The sequence below is a fragment of the Antedon bifida genome, chromosome 10 (assembly GCF_963402885.1).
Source record: "Antedon bifida chromosome 10, ecAntBifi1.1, whole genome shotgun sequence".
Taxonomy (NCBI): domain Eukaryota; kingdom Metazoa; phylum Echinodermata; class Crinoidea; order Comatulida; family Antedonidae; genus Antedon; species Antedon bifida.
The window spans coordinates 13,533,619-13,555,038 of record NC_136235.1 but is presented as its reverse complement, the minus strand read 5'-3'; the positions used below and the strand labels follow the sequence as shown (position 1 = coordinate 13,555,038).

The following is a 21,420-nucleotide window of genomic DNA, read 5'->3' as shown; positions in this document are numbered from 1 at the left end:
TCTGTCACGGCAGTTAGTTTCAAAAGATGTTTAAATTAAATAATGTATTTATAATTATTAGGATGGTATTTATTTAAATAAACGCCTCTCCAATAAAACATCCATTTGAATAATAATCCCCTCTCCCCCCACCCCCAACCCAACTATCTAATAAACGTCCATCCACATTTATAATAACACAATTATACTATTTGTAGTAGAATTCATCGCACTGTTATCTACAATTTACCAAGCATTTGTTATTCTTTTTTACCACTTTTCATATCTATTAGATAGAGGATTTAATTTGATTATAAATGTTACCATATTATTAAAACAAAAAAAATTAACATATATCCCTCGAATAAGCACCTCTCTCAAATGAACTCCGCCTCCCCAAAGGGCCCTACCAAACAATAAACACTATACTTTAAAATGTTACTAATCATCTAAAACACTGTGAAACAGAGTATAGTTTAATTTTACGAATGTCAAGCATTTTCAATAATGGTAACCGACAGAAAACGTACAAGGAGAACATTTTTATCATTCCAAAAACCATCGTCTACACTTCCTAGAGGGGGAGCGAGCGAAGCGAGCTCACCCTCTAGTACATTTAATTTTAAGATAGTATATAATTCGTACATTTTAACGTTAAAAGGAATTTTTTAAACTGTTTTTTCCTGCCAAAATGGATGCCATATTGGATTCTGTCATGATGATGTCACGATTAAAATCAATTCAAAGTTTAGACTGAGCGCTACTACATCCATTTTGGTTGTACTAGCGAGCAGTGATAATGTATAATAGGATACGATAAAAATCAACGCGAATTTCAGAAAATTCCTACATAAAACTTTGTAGTCGCATCTGGATAATGTAAATTAATGTTAACATTACCATTATCGTAGGCGATTGTATCCAATGAACCGAGTTTATGGAATTCCGTTAACAAAATAATTGCAAATATGGCATTAGTTCTAAATGCACATCGCTATAAAGTAGTGTGTAAAGTAAGTTTTTGTATTGTTTTATATGACACGAGAATTAAATTGTAATTGCCTCAAGTTTAATTAATGTTTGCGAACATAAATTATAAACATCTTCATCACATTCAATTTAAGAAAAATATATATCATTCTAAACCGCCTGGTGATATTTAATTATTTTGAAACGACAAAGATGAGGAAATCTGTGAGAATGAGTAAAAGTCGCCCAAACCGAGATTCGAACCCGGAGCCTTCTACTTGATATGCATATGTCCTAACCATTAGACCACTGGGGCTTTCGTTGTATTGTTCAAACTCGGATAGCGACTCTTTAACACACCCTCGGCGTGCTACGGCGGAACAACCGAAATAAATGTGTCGACTTGGTCCCAAAGACTAAAGACAGGTTTATTTTCATGAACTGACACGGTAATTGCATACTACTCACTGCTGCGGTACATAAACCAGAAGTGACTGTAGATGATGTGACGTGTATAACAACCCGCGAAAACACTACTACTGACGTTCAAAATAGTGATTGTTTTTCGTGTTTTAATTGCGTGTTAAACTAAAAATATAGGTTTACAGTAATCGTTGGAGAAGAAATTTATGTGAGCTAAATATGAGCAGATGAGATACGTGGAAAATACGCCAACTGAATAAGGAAAAATAAGCAATGAAATAATAATAATGAATATGGCCAATGGAAAATACCAGATTGTGCATAATTTTAAAACGACCAGATGCTCAGAACAATAGACCAAGAACCCCAGCTGACAAGGTAAGTTACATTGGCTTATATAGTAAAACTAAACCCAGATGAAATTATTTACACTTTAGGTAAGTCATAAGTTCAGCACATTTATAAGGCGATGAGTATATTAACATAACCATTGATTTGAATCCTATAATTATTCACAAAAAACAACTTATATTTGTTATATGTACAAATTTAATCATAGTCTAAAGTATTCTTTAATCTCATTTGCGCGGTATACGTACATTTCAAACGAGTATATCGTTTGGTAACATCTCGGAGTATGTCGTTTGATAACGAGTAAATCGTTTGGTAACGTAACGAGTATTGTTGGTATCGAGTATGTCGTTTGGTAACGAGTATTGTTTGGTAACGAGTATGTCGTTTGGTAAACGAGTACATCGTCTGGTAACGAGTATATCGTTTGGTAACGAGTATATCTTCTGGCAACGAGTATATCGTCTGGTAACGAGTATATCGTCTGGTAACGAGTTGGTAACGAGTATATCGTTTGGTAACGAGTATAAATTTTGGTAACGAGTATATGTCTGGTAACGAGTATATCGTCTGGTAACGTGTTGGTAACGAGTATATCGTCTGGTAACGAGTTGGTAACGAGTATATGCATGGTACATTACAATTGGCATATTACAATGATCTTATAGAAAACTAATGTTTACATGAAAGTACATTAACAATATAACCATATCATTATCAAATTAACTGGACTTACTTATTAAAATATGTAATTGAATATCTATATTATTACCAATAATTGATAACATAACAACTGTGCATGATTTAATTATTTCAAGTATATTGTCTATTTGAAAGTAGTTTGTCTATATTAATTAACAATTAGAACAATAAAATCGTTAAAATACAACGCTTTATTGTTTGTATTGATCATGACGTCATATGATATGATTTGTGAAAATATTATTTTTCATCGAATACTTTTCGATATTATTTTCATCGAATGGTTATCCATTCTTCTAGGATAAAAATGCATTTCTAATTTCTTTTGCATAGGTGTATTGTTTTGAAATCTGCCCATTACCAATAATAATCATATGTATTGGGTACCCAGTATTTATCCAGTGCGGAAAACGCATTTGCATCACGTACACTTCCTCTTCTTGTTCCTACAAGAAACACTACAACATTCTTAATATCAACATGCATAGCAGTAGATTGTAACCAGAATTGTAGCCGTTTAATGTGTCTATGAGGATTAGAAATCGCCGCTACAGCGTTGAAAACAACCAAGTATACGCCTTGCTTTGTCATAAACAGATGGTGTCTATTATAGTACATTTCTTGTCCTGCAAAATCCCATAAACTTAGTCTGGCGTCAATGTAACATTCGTTTCGTAGATCTGCTTCCATTGATTTTCTGATATGCACTATTGGTATCGTTGACGTCGATTTTACTTTCATGTAAGAAAACCATTCGTAGATTATAAACGCCCAAATCGGGGGAATAAATGTCAAAAAACTTGACATTAACAATATTAATCATATGTATTTGTTACCCTAGTATTTATCCAGTGTGGACCTACTTAGGATTTTAACTTAACAAACATTGTACAGTAGAACCCCTTGGGACAACCCTATTCAGAGGACACCCCTAATAAGGGACACTTACCCGCGAAACGAGGCGCAATAATAATGTTTATATGTAACACTATGGCCAACCCCTTACTGAGGGGACAACCTATTAAGAGGACGGGGAAACTGTGCCAAATGGTTGATTCAATTCCTAGTTTTTCTCTTTTTTAATCCCAAAAACAGCAAAACAGGCCAAATAATTAGTCATTTATTGCATTATTTTCAAAAACATGGATCTCATAATAATTATGATACTTTCTCTGACTTGATAGTTTTCATTGTATTGGTGAAACGTTGACTGAAAAAGTTTTAATCATTATTCAAAATTTCTTGTCCAGATCAATTCATTTACTATATAAATTTTGGTATTTGTTTTTTCCCTGGAAAACCCCTATTAAGGGACAGTTTTGGTAGTGTCCCCCGAATATTGGTTCTCTTGTATTTAATGCAACATAACACTGTATACATAACCATTTTGTTTTATTAATTTATCAAACAGTTGTCTGGGCGAAGGTTGGTCTACAGCAGGTAAAACTGAACTGCAAAATAAAAGAATTTTTAAAGCAAATTAGTGAAAAATAAAACAAAAACCTAATCAATTAAATGGCGTTAATTCTCACTACTAACATAGATAATTACTTGAAGCACATTTAGGTAACATAAACATTATAATTACCTCTGGTTTGTGATACACTTTGTGATATTTATCTACTCTGTATTCATTCGATGCATCGTTACTTATTCCAACAAGATTCACCAAGAACATCGTTCCATCCAATAAACTACATCTTTCACATACTGGACCAAAAAGATACTGGTCATGAAAGTATTCCGGATTGAAAGTTTGTAGGATTATCTCTTCAATGAAAGTATGCATTTGCTGTAAGATATTAACTGACTGACTCGGGATTTCTTTAGACACTGACAGTTTGATGAGATTTCTATCGTACAAGAAAATACTGCCAGAAGAAACTGTTTCAGTGTTTATTTGAAACAAACATGTTTCACTTGCTCTGAAATGTGCAAAGTTATAATAGACTTCAAGCCAATCAAAAATTTGGCAGCATTTTGCAATAAGTCGAAGAAATACAAATTCTAGTAAAACTTCACCAAAATCGAAGTAAAATATATTAGAAGTATAACTAGAATTAAATTCACATTGTTGTAAACTAATTTTGGGCAATTTGCAAGGAAGACAAAATGTCCCAACTTGATCAACCTGATTAGTTATTGTGAGTGGAAACATCAACTGTGTTCCTACCAAATACCGAATCACATACGGATAAACTCTCCAAATTCCTTTATTTCGGCAAATGTATTCCAATAGTCTACTGTCAACAATACCAGTTTCTTGTAATCTCTGCCAAAGATCAGACACAGCTCTGTTTCGTTTGTGTGGTTCAGGTACATTCACTAATAATTTCAGAATATCTATTAACATCTGAGGATCACAAACAACATAATTCTGAAGTAGTTCATCAAGTTCATTGTATATAATATCTCCAGATTTATCAAAGAAATTCAGAAGTTGACGCAATTCATATTTCACACAGATTTTGCTTGTTAACATTAATTCATTTTCAATATCTTTTACACTCGCAATAATACACTGTCTATGTCGAAATCCATTTAAAGTGTTTTTAAATAATAGGTATTGCACAGAAAACATTTCGCAAAAATATTTCAATTTTGTTACTTCATTATATATCCTTTCTCGTAAGATGTTAAGCTCATTATCAACGTTGAATGCGTTTTCAATAAAAAAGCAAAGTCGTCCACTTGGATGAAAAGCAAGCAATCTTGAAAACCTTTTGTAAAGATGTGCATTTACAAATTTATCAAAAGTGGAAAACGCATTTGCATCACGTACACTTCCTCTTCTTGTTCCTACAAGAAACACTACAACATTCTCAATATCAACATGCATAGCAATAGATTGTAACCAGAATTGTAGCCGTTTAATGTGTCTATCAGGATTAGAAATCGCCTCTACAGCGTTGAAAACAACCAAGTATACGCCTTGCTTTGGCATAAAAAGATGGTGTGTATTATAGTACATTTCTTGTCCTGCAAAATCCCATAAACTTAGTCTGGCGTCAATGTAACATTCGTTTCGTAGGTCTGCTTCCATTGATTTTCTGATATGCACAATTGGTATCGATGACGTCGATTTTACTTTCATGTAAGAAAACCATTCGTAGATTATAAACCCCCAAATCGGGGGAATAAATGTCAACAATCTAGACATAGAAAGGCTATGATCTTTCTCTAATATACTTAGAAGGTTAACATTTCCAATTTCCCAACCACACATTTTACCAATATATATTCCAGCAATAAACCCAATAAACCTTTTAAGAAGGTAGTATTGAGGGACATACCCATACGCAACAAATTTTCTTCCTAGTATACCCCCATAACATAAGAAAGACACAGTAGAAATAAAACGAAATAATGTACATATGTCAACAAAATTGTGCCTTTCGAAATATATTGCTACTGTTATAAGAATCATATTAAGTAGCAATACAATTATCACATGTCTTCGACTAAGCCTAAATCTTTTGGTGTGAATGATCCTAAAAATGGCCAATATAGTAACTCCATAAATTGAGAACTCTAAATATTTCATACTGTAAAATATCTTAGATATGTGTTCTAGTAAGACTTCGAGGGAAATTATGTTATGGCTTGGATGTATCATGCAACACAAAGCTATACATATGCCAGTCCTCCCACCTGTAGCCATCAGAACACCGACAAGGAACGACCCCAGACCATACATAAAAACATATGTTATAGCCGTTATGTAAATCCCTAAATTTAATTCTATGACCTGTTGCTGTCCAAAATGTGTAGCGCTATCTATGAGTACCATACATATAGTATAACCACAGCCAAAGCGATAGGCACTGTGAACATCACAAAATACCGAAAGACAACTGACATAAAACCATGCAACTGGCCCGAATCCAAATGTAAGTCCACCAAAACAGAGCATTACTGTCATAGGCATAATATGAAACATCACGTAATATGCGTCATGTAATACTTTTCTGATCGAAGCATGAGTATCATTTTCAGACGTATTATTTGCCTTTAACTTATCTTTATTTTTATCCAGTTTAAGCACGCGAGATACAGTCCACCATGCTGCTGAACTTTCATAGTCTTCTAATGGAGTGTTTGTCACCTCACGCCATTTACTGTTAACATCACTAACGTTCGTCTCAGCAGTGTTTGTTTCTATTCCGATTGTACTAGGCTCTTCTGGTCGAAATTCTTTACTCTGCAAACGCCTGCAGGTTGACGTTTTCCCGGCACCATGATCACCTAGAATAAGTACCTTCGTTCTGTTAAAAGGTACTTTTCCTCTTTCTTGAGCTGTTTTGTAAGTGTCTTTAATCTCGGAATCATCTGCTAAAACTCGCAAGTTAAAGCTTCGCTTATAAGATTCAGAACATCCTCTCAAGTAATTCAATCCTTTTTGTTCCATCTTGGTTTCCGATTTGATTTCCCCTTTTCCCAGATATTCCTGTTTATCGCGGATCAGATCTTTTCCTATATAAGATAATTGTATAAAATAGGGCATTTCTTCAACCGTTATTATCAATTAAATATTGTAAAATTATTAAATCAAACATTTCTTAAAAGTAACACTTTTATTTATAAGGGTAAGACAAACATCGGCACTTAAAATTAAGCTCGTAAGGATATGTGAAAGACGCGTCGAGGGTACAGAACACTGTGGTTTGGAAAGGTTTAGCGCACTACATTAGTTATTTTGACTAGATGGTCATCTAGATCGTGCCCACATATATGGTTCTCAGTAATTTCAGCTTAAAAAAACTGGCGATTTCAAATGTACGTACCGCAGGACTATAATACATGTCGTTTGTCGTTTACACAAACGAATAAATAGAGACGATGATTTATGTAACTAAAATTAGCATCCTGGGAATTACTTCTGAAAGAGAAACTTGTCACAAAATGAGTCCAAACGTTTGAATCAAATGTAAATAAACCCACTTTGTGTTTTGTATGTAACATTACGTTACGTTTGTATAAATGTATATTAAATCTATTAAAGTAGTATTTTTTTCAAATAAATTTGGTCTGTCTTCAACATTATGATGCTGTACTCGAGCTGTTTAACCGGTTTTTAGCAATTAAAAGAATTTTGTAAAAGGAGTTAGCTAAATGCGAAGCATCCTTTTATTATGTTTCTGCATCGACAACCATTACACAGTACAAACCTCGTCTGGAAAACATCCCTTTTTGGGGGAAATCGTTTAACCTAAATTCGTTTTAATCGTCAACAACTAATTATTTAACTAAACTTAATTAGTAAACAGGTTTACATTAGGTGTTGAAAATAAGTACCGAAAGTATGTACCAACTTACCATATACCATTGAGTACAAATTCGAAAAGTTTAAACTGTTCCTTAGATTGAAATTATTTGAAGGAACTACACTTAAACTAAAGTTACTTGTGAATGTGATGCATCCGATATTCAGTAAACCAACAACCCAGTGGAGTATACTGTGCTATAACGATTACCAATTGCCTAACAATCTACAGAACAGGAAGCTACTGTGTTACGTTCTCATTTATTTTCGATCTTAAAGAAAACAATCCAATAATATAATACATAAGGGAAAAAAGTACGAAAAATTTCGAAGCACAGCTTACCTGGCATTAGTTTACCATATACGATCCATTTAAGGTTATGCTTATCATTTGTATTTATGACGAGCAGTAAACACACGGTGATTAAAAAACAATGCAATCAGAAGATATACATTATATAGGTATATTTTCTTGTACAGTAACCCTTAACCCCTTAAGGTTCCTTAAAACATGAGTACGCCATAGAAATAATAAACATCCGTTTATAACTATTGATAGTCTTACCTTCGTTAACTCACAATACATCAATCAGATACAGTATGTACTTCCTTATACTGATACTTATATCGAAGCCTAACAACCCTACAATACATAACTTGGGAGGAATATGTTAGAAACTCAATGACACAACTGTTAATAGGCCTACGCCATTTCCTACTAATAAATAGCGCACGAGCTTTCGAATCAGGACAGTAGGCCTAATGTGAAAGTAATTGTATACAAAACACCGATCTGCGCATGAGTTATGATCCCAGTACTCCAAAAGCTCGATAATAAAATTGAAATACGACGAAGTAACTTACAGTATCGGGAAGTCAAAAGCGCAGCCTATTAACAACACAATTACTGCCTTTAGAACCTGTGATGTTATGTCTTTGTTTGTACACAACAATATAATATATAAATGAACGAAGACGTTAGTTTGGTTTGGTAGATGTTTATTGTAGCTCAGCAATATAGCAAGTGGTTATGAAACATTAGTTATCATTACTAATACGTCTGGTATGTGGTTGTCATGGCTATGAGGATAGCTAACCTAGATACCAGTAAGGTGTGTGGACCTGTTGAACCTGTAAGTTCAGTCACTTGTAATGTAATATCATTACATCTTCCCTCTTTTGAAAGTTAAAATATTTTTCTTAGTATTCTTTTAAATCTGTCATTTATGTATCCATAGTTCATGCATAAGATTTCAAGAGTATTATACTTAGATTTTTTTTTGATTTTTTTTTTTTTTTAAATATTTTTATCTTGTTATTTAAATTTATTTATGTACATGCTAGCATTATTCATAAGTCGTTGCATAATTATCTATATACATTATATTTTGTCTGTAACATAGTCGTCTAAGTATGCTGGTCGTCGGGCTTGACGTCGTGGTCGGCTTTGATCGGTAGTTTGACCATTTCTGTCATTTGTAACCGGTACGTCGTCATCCGAGTCATAGTCGTCATTGTCATATCTGTCAATGGATGGTATTGGCATGATGTGCCTTCTGTTCCGTCTATAGATATCATTTCCACATTTCACAAGATAAGATTTATGAGGTAGTGATTTGTGAATTGTTCCAACTTTGTTCCACAACTTAGATGTTGTATCATATACTCTAACTTTCTGTCCGTATTGTATGGTTTCTAGAGTTTTTGAATGTTTGTTATAGTTCCGCGCTTGTTTTTGCTTTAGCTCATCCTTCTTTTCCTTTAATTCAATAAGTTTTGGTTTTAGCGCTGACTCATTAACTGGGAGGTTTGATCTGATTTTCCTTGAGAACATCATTTCTGCTGGACTAAGTCCATGCTCGAGTGGTGTAGCACGATATATCTGTAGTGCTAAGTATATATCTTCCTTTGTCTCTGTACATTTCTTGATAATTCGTTTGACTATCTTTACTGCATTTTCAGCTTGTCCATTTGACTGCGCAAAATATGGACTGGAAGTTGTATGTTCAAAGTTCCATTCGTTGGTGAATTTCCGAAATTCTTCACTGACGAATTGTGGACCATTATCAGAAAAGAGTACAAATGGTGTACCATGTATCGCAAACCATGATTTCAGTATGTTGATTACAGCTGCTGAAGATGAACTTGTTAGTTGACGAACTTCAATGTATTGAGAATAATAGTCAACACATGTGATGTAATTGTTATTGTTTACCGTGAAAAGATCAACCCCAATTTTTTGCCATGGTTGGGTGTTATCGGCTGCATATACCATTGGTTCCTTTGGTTGCATTGGTTGGTGTTTCTGGCATGTCGGACAAGATTTTACTTTGTCATCTATGTCCTTGTTGATGTTTGGCCAGAATATTACTTGTCTAGCCCGTCTCCTGCATTTTTCGATACCCAAGTGTCCAGTATGGATTTGCTTAAGCATGTCCTTTGTCATTTTAGCAGGTATTACGATTCGATCACCTTTGAATACGAGATCGCCTTTTATTGATAGCTCATCACGATAATTCCAGTAATCTCGTGTTGCTGGGTGGCATTTGTTTCGCTTGTTAGGCCATCCTTGTTGAATTGTGCGATTCAGTTCTCTTATCGCTTCATCGTTGCCTGACTCAACTTCAATTTCCTTGAGTTTTTTGTCAGTAGTAGGTAACGCTGCAATTATTGATTGTACATACATATCAATGTCATCATTAAATTGTTGCTCTGACGACAGTTGGTATGTCGCGTCAACTGCTCGTGAAAGAGTATCCGCTGTTTGGAGTGATTTTCCAGGTACATAGATTATCTTTATGTCGTACTTTTGCAGACGCAATCGCATTCTTTGTAGACGCAGAGGTCCATCAGCTAGCGGTTTCGAGAAAATTGATACAAGTGGCTTGTGATCAGTCTCGCATATAACTGATTGTCCATAAAGAAATTGGTGGAATCTTTCACATGCAAACATTGTGGCTAGGCACTCTTTTTCAATTTGTGCGTACCTTGTTTCTGCTGAGGTCATTGCTCTTGAGGCATATGCTATTGGCGCCCATCTATCATTGTGTTGTTGGAGTAGAACAGCTCCGATGCCATCCTTTGATGCATCCGCACTGACTTTGCATTGCTTGTTTGGATCATAGAATTGCAAAACTGGCGCAGTTGTCAGCAGCTTGTTAACTTCTCTCCAAGCATTATCTTGGGATGTTTGCCATACCCAGACTACGTTATCTTTCGTCAACTCTCTTAGCGGAGCAGTTATGTTTGATAAGTCTGGTACGAACTTTGCTAGGTATGTGACCATGCCTAAGTATCGTTGCATCTCGAGCTTGGTTGAGGGTTGTGGCATATTTGTTATTGCCCTAATTTTCTCTGGATCTGGCTTTATGCCTTTATCTGTCAGTAAATCCCCAAGGAATACAACTTGCTTGACACAGAACTCACATTTTCGTTTGTTTAGCTTTATGCCGTTCTTCTCTATGATGTCAAGTACTTGGCTTAATGTGTCTCTATGTTCTTCAATTGTTTTAGATGATATTATGATGTCATCTTGCATTGAGTTTACTCGTGGTATGTTTTCCAACAAGTTGCTAATTGCCACTTGGAACCCTTCGCTTGCACAGTTAATTCCAAATGGTAAACGTTTGAAGATGTAACGTCCCACAGGTGTAATAAAGCATGTTAGTTGAGCACTTTCGTCATCGAGAGGTTGCTGCCAATATCCTGATGTGAAATCTAGTTTTGTAAAAAATTTAGCATCAGCGAATTCGGCCATAATTTCTTCCCTCGACGGTAGCTTGAAGTGTTCACGCTTTATGGCTTTATTGAGATTTCTAGGGTCAAGGCATAGGCGAATGTCACCATTCCGTTTGTTCACGGTAACGATGTTGCTTACCCATTCAGTTGGTTCCTGAATTTTTTCTATCACACCAAGCTGTTCCATGCGATCAAGTTCCATTTTAACTTTATCTCTTATCTTGAAGGGTATTTTCCGACAAGGACTTTGAACTGGTGGAATCGATTTGTCAGTGTGTATGTGATACTTCCTTGGTAAGCACCCAAGACCTTTGAAGACATTATCGTGTTTGTTTACAATATCTTGTACATGATGAATGCCGTTAGTGGTGTTTCGTTCCACTGTATTCAGTGACGCTTCCTCAAAGTTCGGTATTATTAGTTGCAGCTGCAAACATGTATCGGCACTTAATAGTGGTTTATAATTTGTCAATTTGTCATCAACTATGTATACTGCAAATGTTCCTTTACGATCCTTACTGTACGCTATGTCCAGGTTGCATTTCCCTAAAATTGGGATAGCAGCATCAGAGTAGCTTTTGACTGGCGTACTTACGGGAATGAGGAGTGGTTTGCTGTTCAGTTTGCTGTATTCCGTGTATGGCAATATGTTAACTTTTGCCCCACTGTCAAGTAGAAATACAACTTTGTTGTTGTTTATGTCAAGTTGACAGAAAAATCCATGGGAGGGTTTTGAAATGGCGTTACACTCTATTTCAATTGTGTTCAATAGAAAGGTTTCCTCCTCAGATTCAGATTCCGATGCTACAACCACATTCGCTCTTTTAAAGCTTTTGCTGTGATATTTGTGTTTATCATCTTTTGCGTGTTTCTTTGCGTAGCTTGTTTTCGTTGTGCAGCATTTTCCGAAGTGATTGCGCCCGTTGCATTTGTCACATATTTTACCAAATGCTGGACATGATTTTGGTCCATGTTTTGTGGCGCATCTTCTACAGTCAAAGTGTTTAGTAGAGCTCCTTTTTGAGTTACTATGATTATTCATGCTCAATGCATTTAGTTGACTTGCCGATGCTTGCAACGTGTCATCACTAACTTCTTGATTTTGTGCAATGCTGATTGCCTTGTCCAGGGTTAGATTGTCCCCTTCATCCATACACTTTTCCTTGACTCTGGGATGAATGGCTCTCAGTACAATAGCATCGCGCAACATCCTTTCCTCTAGATCGCCATAGTCGCACAATTTTACAAGAATTCTAATGTCCGTCAAAAAGTCATTAAAATTTTCACTTTTGTGCTGGCATCTTTTGTGGAAGTCTATTGTTGCCTTGATCACGTTTCGCTTGGGTTTTAGGTAATTTTCAAACTTATTTAAAACCCCACTCAGCATCTCGTTTTCTGCAGGTATTGCTGCTTGGTCACCATTTTCAGGCTGAGCTGCGGCCCATACAAATGTCCCATATATTTCTCGTCCACGGTCCCCAATATAAGTCATTAAATAGTTAACTTTTTGTATTTCCGTCTTTGCGTCTAAAGGACCATCAAACGTGAATTGACAGTGTTGTTTGAACCGTTTAAATTCTCTCAACAAATCTGGTGATGCCCAGTCCATTGCTGGTTTATTCTTTTCGGCCATTGTTAATGTGTTATAAAATAAAGTTACTCACAGACCTTGATATTATCCACTGAAGCAAGAAGAGTCCAAAGATCCGAAGAAAACAGAGGTCTAACTTCAATATGCCAATGAAAAAATTAATCCGATGATAACATAAAATATATCCACATTAAATTGGTTCGAATTTCTGACACCATGTGATGTTATGTCTTTGTTTGTACACAACAATATAATATATAAATGAACGAAGACGTTAGTTTGGTTTGGTAGATGTTTATTGTAGCTCAGCAATATAGCAAGTGGTTATGAAACATTAGTTATCATTACTAATACGTCTGGTATGTGGTTGTCATGGCTATGAGGATAGCTAACCTAGATACCAGTAAGGTGTGTGGACCTGTTGAACCTGTAAGTTCAGTCACTTGTAATGTAATATCATTACAGAACCTATATACGGATACATTCCTTCAAAATCTAGTTTACCACATAAAACACGGCGTTTGGCCGAACATACCGAGCGTATGGCTCTTGATAATGAGCTTGTGGCTCATGAGTAAGGTCTTTTACATTAAATAGATAGTTTGGTAGTTAACTAAGTACTGTACTAGTACTGGTATGTTAGATGATACTGTCTCGTTTTAAATTTCCTTGTCTTTTTTTTTCTTCTTTCTTGGTTTTGTTTGGGTGCTCCCATTTACAATGGGTTCTGGCCTTTTTGGCACCCACGATTATAAGCATGTATCATTATATCATTATATTTTATTTTATATTAATTTAAACTACTGTGTTAACTACAGTTTTGATTTCAATGTTTTTGTTTCTATTCGATCAATTATTATTATACATGTTTAACCTGTAATTTAAGGGCAGAGAGTGAACCCACATTTTGTAGGGAAGATCAATTCTCTCGTAATTTTTATTGCTTCCCTACTTTGCGTCATTATCAAATAAAATGGCATTTGACACTTAGTTTAGTTTATTGGTCAGTTTCCCATGGCTTATGTAAACTGTTTAGATGGGATGACCATGAAGCTACCGATTTATGATATCCTCAGGGTAGAATGGTATTCAGAGTATGACTGGTAAACTCATTTAATTCTAGGCGTGTGGTTTAATTCTGAAGCAGGACATTCGCTTCATAACCGTCTCCGGACAAACATCACATTTATTAAGTTCGCTGTATAAAATAATTTCCCGCCTCCACCCCTTACTCCACCGGTGTTATTGTACGGTGTTTTATAAGTTTTGCCTTTTTGGCACCCACGATTATAAGCATGTATCATTATATCATTATATTTTATTTTATATTAATTTAAACTACTGTGTTAACTACAGTTTTGATTTCAATGTTTTTGTTTCTATTCGATCAATTATTATTATACATGTTTAACCTGTAATTTAAGGGCAGAGAGTGAACCCACATTTTGTAGGGAAGATCAATTCTCTCGTAATTTTTATTGCTTCCCTACTTTGCGTCATTATCAAATAAAATGGCATTTGACACTAACTTTGTTTCGTATTTTTGTGAGAGCCAGTTGTCACAAATAGATTTCCGTAATTTAGCTTTAGGAGTTTTCCGGAACAATGTATTTTAATAATAATAAGATACATAAAAGTACGGCCGGTCGTAAGAAAGAGAACTTTCCATTGTCCGATTTTAATAAAATAAAAACAAGTGTAGTATAATATGTTTTTTAATAAACCCTTGACGCATATAAATCAATACAGCATTCCGACTGCACACACGATTACTCACGCATAGGTTTTGTTGTTGATAGTTATTTACGACTACCAGTGATTCGAAACTTTCTATAGAGGATTGCGGCATGGTAGTAAACAAATATATTTTTTACCTCCATGGTTGCGGCAAGAGCCATTTACAAATATTAAACAATACCTTATGTAAACAATACAACTTAACAAGTAAAATACAAATATTGTTTGCATCGCGCATACGTTTGTTTTTGTTCCGATTTTGTGTAATTGATGAAATACATAAAAAGTGATGTTTTCCGTTTATTCATCGCAATTGTGCATGCTGTCAATACCCCTCGCAAATAAATTGTTCTCAACAAGAGTAAATTGAATCGATGATGATTGTCCAAAAACAATAACAATATGCCTATGTTTATATCCGAATTGGATATCTAACGGTTTCTAACAAACGTTACAAATGTCCAACATTGAGTTTCCATTAAAAAAAGACCTTGTAGTCAATATTATGGAAGACTTGTGTCGGTGAAGGTCATTGGTCTACTGCAGGTAAAGCTGAACTGCAAAATAAAAAGAATATTTTTAATTACATTAGGCAAACGCAAGTTATTGTTGTATGCATACCGGCATGGTTATTCTATATTATATAAGCAAATTACCTCTGATTTACGATACACTTTGTGATATTCATCTACTCTGTATTCAGTCAATGCAAATACATCGTTACTTAATGAATAAAGATTCACCAAACACATCGTTCCATCCAATGAACTACATCTTTCACATACTGGACCAAAAGAATACTGATCATTAAAGTATTCCGGATTAAAAGTTTGTTGGATTATTTCTTCAATGAAGATATTAATCTTTCGTAAGATATTAAATGATTGACTCGGGATTTCTTTAGACACCGAAAGTTTGATAAGATTTCTATCATACAAGAAAATATTGCCAGAAGAAATTGTTTCAGTGTTTATTTGAAACAAACATGTTTCACTTTCTCTGAACCATGCACAGTTATAATAGATCCTATTCCAATCAAATACTTGGCAGCATTTCGCAAGAAGTCGAAGAAATACAAATTCTATTAACACTTCACCAAAGTCGAAATAAAATATGTCAGAAGTATGATCTCTAGAATTAAATTTAAATTGCTGTGAATCAATTTTTGGCAATTTGCAAGGAAGACAAAATGTTCCAACTTGATCAACTTGATTAGTTATTGTAAGTGGAAACATCAACTGTGTTCCTACCAAATACCGAATTACATAAGGATACACTCTCCAAATTCCTTTCATTCGGCAAATATGTTCTAATAGTCTACTGTCTACAATTCCTGTTTCCAGTAATCTCTGCCAAAGATCAGACACAGCTCTGTTTCTTTTGTGTGGTTCAGGTACATTCACTAATAGTTTCAGAATGTCTATTAACATCCGAGGATCACAAACAACATAATTCTGAAGTAGTTCATCAAGTTCATTGTATATAATATCTCCAGATTTATCAAAGAATTTCAGAAGTTGACGCACCTCATATTGCACAAAAGTATTGGTTGTCAACATTAATTCACTTTTAATATCTTTAATACTCACAATACACTGTTTGTGACGAAATCCATCTAACGTTTGTTTAAATAACAAGAATTTTACATAAAACTTTTCCCAAAAATATTTTAATTTGGTTACTTCACTATATATACTTTCTCGTAAGTTGTTGAGCTTCTCATCAACTTTCAATGCGTTTTCAATAAAAAAGCAAAGTCGTCCACTTGGATGAAAAGCAAGCAATCTTGAAAACCTTTTGTAAAGATGTGCATTTACCAATTTATCAAAAGTAGAAAACGTATTTGCATCACGTACACTTCCTCTTCTTGTTCCTACAAGAAACACTACAACATTCTCAATATCAACATGCATAGCAATAGATTGTAACCAGAATTGTAGCCGTTTAATGTGTCTATCAGGATTAGAAATCGCCTCTACAGCATTGAAAACAACCAAGTATACGCCTTGCTTTGGCATAAATAGATGGTGTGTATTATAGTACATTTCCTGTCCTGCAAAATCCCATAAACTTAGTCTGGCATCAATGTAACATTCCTTTCGTAGATCTGCTTCCATCGAGTTTCTGATATGCACTATTGGTATTGATGACGTAGTTTTTACTTTGATATAAGAATGCCATTCGTAGAGGATAAAACCAGTAATAGGGGCAAAAAATGAAAATAAATTAAAGAAATATTGTGATTTGGAATCGCTATGGTCATTGCTTACATTAATTAAATTGTTCATATGTCTAGATTTCCAACCACACATTTTCGCTAAACATATTCCAGCAATAAACCCAATAGCTTTCTTTAAAAAGTAATTTCCAGGTGCATACCCATACGCTTTAACCTTCCTTCCTAAAATAACCCCATACAACATTAAAAATATTGTTGCAATAAAGCAAAATAAAATGCATATGTCAATACAATTGCTCCTTCCGACGTATATTGCTGCAATTATACAAATTATGTTAACTATTAATACAATAATTAACTTCTTTCGACTAATTGAAAATATTTGAGTGTTCATGCTCCTAAAAATTACAATTATAAAAACTGCAGGAAATAGGAATTTAAGATAATATATTATATTGTAAAGAAACGATGGTTTTTCTAAAAAACTGTCAATGGAAATTACAGTTTGATCTGGATGTACCATGAAACACAATGCTACACAGATACCAGTCCTACCACCTGTACTCATAAGAACACCGACAATGAACGAACCCAATCCAAATATGCAGACAACTGTAACAGTAGTCACGTAAATCCAGATATTTAAATCTATGTTGTCTATGCTTTCAAACAGTTCCTTTAATTGTGTAGCTTTATCTAAGAGGACCATACATATAGAATATCCACAACCAAAGCGATATGCACTGTGGACATCGCATATTCCCATAATACAAATAATGTATAACCACACGACTGGCCCGAACCCAAATGTAAACCCACCCAAACATAGTATAACCGTAAAAGGGATAATATACCACATTAAGTAACATGTGTCCTCCAGTACTTTTCGCATCAGTGATTTATTCCTAGATGAACAGTTGCCCTTTGACAACTTATGTTTACTCTGTTTAAGTACACGCGATACAGTCCACCACGCTGCTGAACTCTCATAGTCTTCTAGTGGAGTGTTTGTCACTTCAGACCATTTACTATTAACATCACTGACGTTCGCCTCAACAGTGTTTGTTTCTATTCCGATTGTACTAGGCTCTTCTGGTCGAAAATCTTTTCCTTGTAAACGCCTGCAAGTTGACGTTTTCCCGGCACCATGGTCACCAAGAATAAGAACTTTTGTTCTATTAAATGGTACCTTTCCGTTTTTATGGGCGGTTTTGTAAACTTCTTTGACCTCAGTATCGTCTGCTAGAACGCGCATGTCTAAACTTCTCTTGTACGATTCAGCATATCCTTTCAAGTAACTCAGCCCCCTTTTATCCATTTTATCCAGTTAAATATGTTTTGAAATTGTATCTATAGTTAGGCTTCTCTCACTTATTTTCTGTAAAGAGAAAGAAACGATATTTATCAATACATTTACTTTTAAAAAGTAAAAACATTTAATTTTATTCTCAATATTATTAGTGTAAAAACTATCAAGAGAGGACCTATTTTAAAAATCTATACCAGTAATATCATACTGTTTGTTTTATGTTGTTTGCTATTATGTATGCCTTTTTATTACTACATGTTGCTATGTTAAATGAATTCACAATATTAGCGATGAACACTAAAACACTAGTATGGTTTGTTTGGTTAAATCCCCTCTGCAAACCAACACCAAAACACTAGTTAGGGTTTCTTTTGTTAAATACCCTGTGCAAGTCAATTATACTAATATACAAGTGCAAGTGCTTGACGTATCGTATTTACTTTATTATGGTAAGCAGATTTGTTATTTAAGAGTTCATTATAATAATAATAATAAGGAAAATGGAATTCAACGACCGTGAATTTAGCCTATAGGCCTATATTGTTCTTCATTGTATAATGTATATTGTTATTCAATGATGATGCATGCAATTCCTCCTTCTTTCACGAATCAAATTGTTAGAAACAAATTGAACCTCAATGATTAAAAAACAGAGCTCTTCCTGCTGATTTCATCAAATAGGCATATTAACTCTCTATCTCACCTCAATCTGAAAATAGGTGAGCAAACTTCCGCTCTATCATGTTTGATAAGCAACTTGCGTGAAGAACCATGCTAGTCAGTAGAACGATTCATAATTCAATTCGTAATTGAATGAAGTAGAATCCGTTGCTTTTTAGACAGGTCTACTTGTGCACATGGAGTGAGATCTTTAATTCTTTCTCGGCTGGACTATGGCAACTCTTTGCTTGGGTGCTTGTCTGTCTCCGATGTTCAGAGACTGCAGAACCGTGATTTTTAAGGTCGTTGACCAGCCCACTTCTGCAGCCCCACTCATTCGTGAGTTGCACTGGTTGCCTGTCCAGCAGAGAATTGAGTATAAGATATTACTGCATGTGTACAATTTCTTTTATGACCTGGCATCTGATTATTTGTTCATTTTATCTTAAAATACCACTTGGGTAGACGAGGACTTATATCTGAAAAAGATATTACTTAACAGTCTTAAAACTAAGCGGTCTTTTGGTGATAAGTCGTTTTTGGTTATGGGGCCTCGATTGTGGAATTGCCTACCTGTTTGGGCTCGTGAGGTTTCTATTAATCTGCAATCTGTTAAGAAACTACTTCTTTGCATCTGCCTCTTTTTCCAAACTTTTTTTAAAGTATTGAGTCAATCATATGTAATACTTTTTGATTTGTAAATTATTGTATATAAGATTTATATTTTTTTATTGTTTTCCCTACGAAAAGCGCTATATAAATAACTATACTAATAATATAGATGTCACCAAATACAGATTATATTAATGTTTTTAACATCCTTCTTGTAATTATTAATTCTTACATAGTATATCAGATTTCTACTTAGTAGGTCTACAATCCATCCATCAGATGAATATAGGTACTTTAGATTTGATTCTCAACCCCCTCCATACTCAGTACGAAGACTCTAAATTAGGACTCTGTCCTCCTGTATTGAAAGCAATGTATTGAAAGTAACGTATCGAACTAATCTGTCCTTAACCTTAAAGTTCCCATATCGATACTGAATTACAAAAACATATCCTTTCTATATATCCTATATCCTTTCTTTTTAGACTATTGATGTATAATACTTCCTCGTAAAACTGGATAGGCCTATATTTGAAAACTCTACTATATACTTTGAATGATCATACATTTACTATTCGTAACGGATGTTTCCGCAATATCCTGAACAATTTAACGATACCTTAAGTTTAAAAATCAATGTAGGCCTATATCGTACATTATATATTCTGCCTATTGCACTACTAGTCGGATATACAATCAACAACTAATAATTGTAGCCTACCTAAACACACCAGTCTCTCACGAATTTTAAATGTACCGTTTAGTTCCTTTGCTTTTCAAATTGAATTGTTAAATAACATGCAAGTAATGTTTTAGTAAAATGTTCATTGACAAGCTACACAGTTGAAAATTGACTGTAACTCTATACTAGAGTGAATACATAGAGTGGACGTCCTTTTATTCTGATTAATTTAGCAATTTTAGTAATTATTTTAATATTTTTTAGTAATAACTGTGAGTTACAGGATGCGCTCACTACCTCTGGTAAATTTACACCAGTTTCCGTAATGCGTCTTTTAGTAAAAATCGAAAATAGAATACAAAACGTTAAAACAAAACTACACTTTGGGAAAGGGGAAAAACTACACTTTAAGAAGGGGGAAAAACTACACTTTGGGAAGGGGGAAAACTACACGTTGGGAAGGGGGAAAAACTACACTTTGGGAAGGGGGAAAAACTACACTTTGGGAAGGGGGAAAAACTACACTTTGGGAAGGGGGAAAACTACACGTTGGGAAAGGGGAAAACTACACTTTGGGAAAGGGGAAAAACTACACTTTGGGAAAGGGGAAAAACTACACGTTGGGAAAGGGGAAAACTACACGTTGGGAAGGGGGAAAAACTACACGTTGGGAAGGGGGAAAAACTACACTTTGGGAAAGGGGAAAACTACACGTTGGGAAAGGGGAAAACTACACTTTGGGAAAGGGGAAAAACTACACTTTGGGAAAGGGGAAAAACTACACGTTGGGAAAGGGGAAAACTACACGTTGGGAAAGGGGAAAACTACACTTTGGGAAGGGGGAAAACTACACTTTGGGAAGGGGGAAAACTACACTTTGGGAAAGGGGAAAAACTACACGTTGGGAAAGGGGAAAAACTACACTTTGGGAAGGGGGAAAACTACACTTTGGGAAAGGGGAAAAACTACACTTTGGGAAGGGGAAAAACTACACGTTGGGAAAGGGGAAAACTACACGTTGGGAAAGGGGAAAACTACACGTTGGGAAAGGGGAAAACTACACGTTGGGAAAGGGGAAAACTACACGTTGGGAAAGGGGAAAACTACACTTTGGGAAAGGGGAAAAACTACACGTTGGGAAGGGGAAAAACTACACGTTGGGAAAGGGGAAAACTACACGTTGGGAAAGGGGAAAACTACACGTTGGGAAAGGGGAAAACTACAC

The 21,420-nt window shown here is 34.9% G+C and overlaps 1 protein-coding gene across 1 annotated transcript; it reads right to left on the bottom strand.

Moving 5' to 3' along the window:
* Window positions 1–3,704: 3,704 nt before the first annotated feature.
* Window positions 3,705–5,863, bottom strand: LOC144854250 (uncharacterized). Its single transcript, XM_078712179.1, has 2 exons — window positions 4,013–5,863; window positions 3,705–3,875 (listed from the first exon to the last, which is right to left on the bottom strand). Exons 1-2 carry the CDS (start codon window positions 5,849–5,851, stop codon window positions 3,828–3,830), a joined length of 1,887 nt encoding a protein of 628 aa, XP_078568305.1. The 5' UTR covers window positions 5,852–5,863; the 3' UTR covers window positions 3,705–3,827.
* Between the last annotated feature and the right edge of the window lie 15,557 nt (window positions 5,864–21,420).

Excerpts from the sequence above, each read along its gene's own strand:
- LOC144854250 (XM_078712179.1), bottom strand. The coding sequence starts at position 5,851 with ATGATTCTTATAACAGTAGCAATATATTTCGAAAGGCACAATTTTGTT. Across the intron at positions 3,876-4,012 it reads AAGTGTATCACAAACCAGAG|TTCAGTTTTACCTGCTGTAG; the intron begins GTAATTATAATG and ends TTTATTTTGCAG.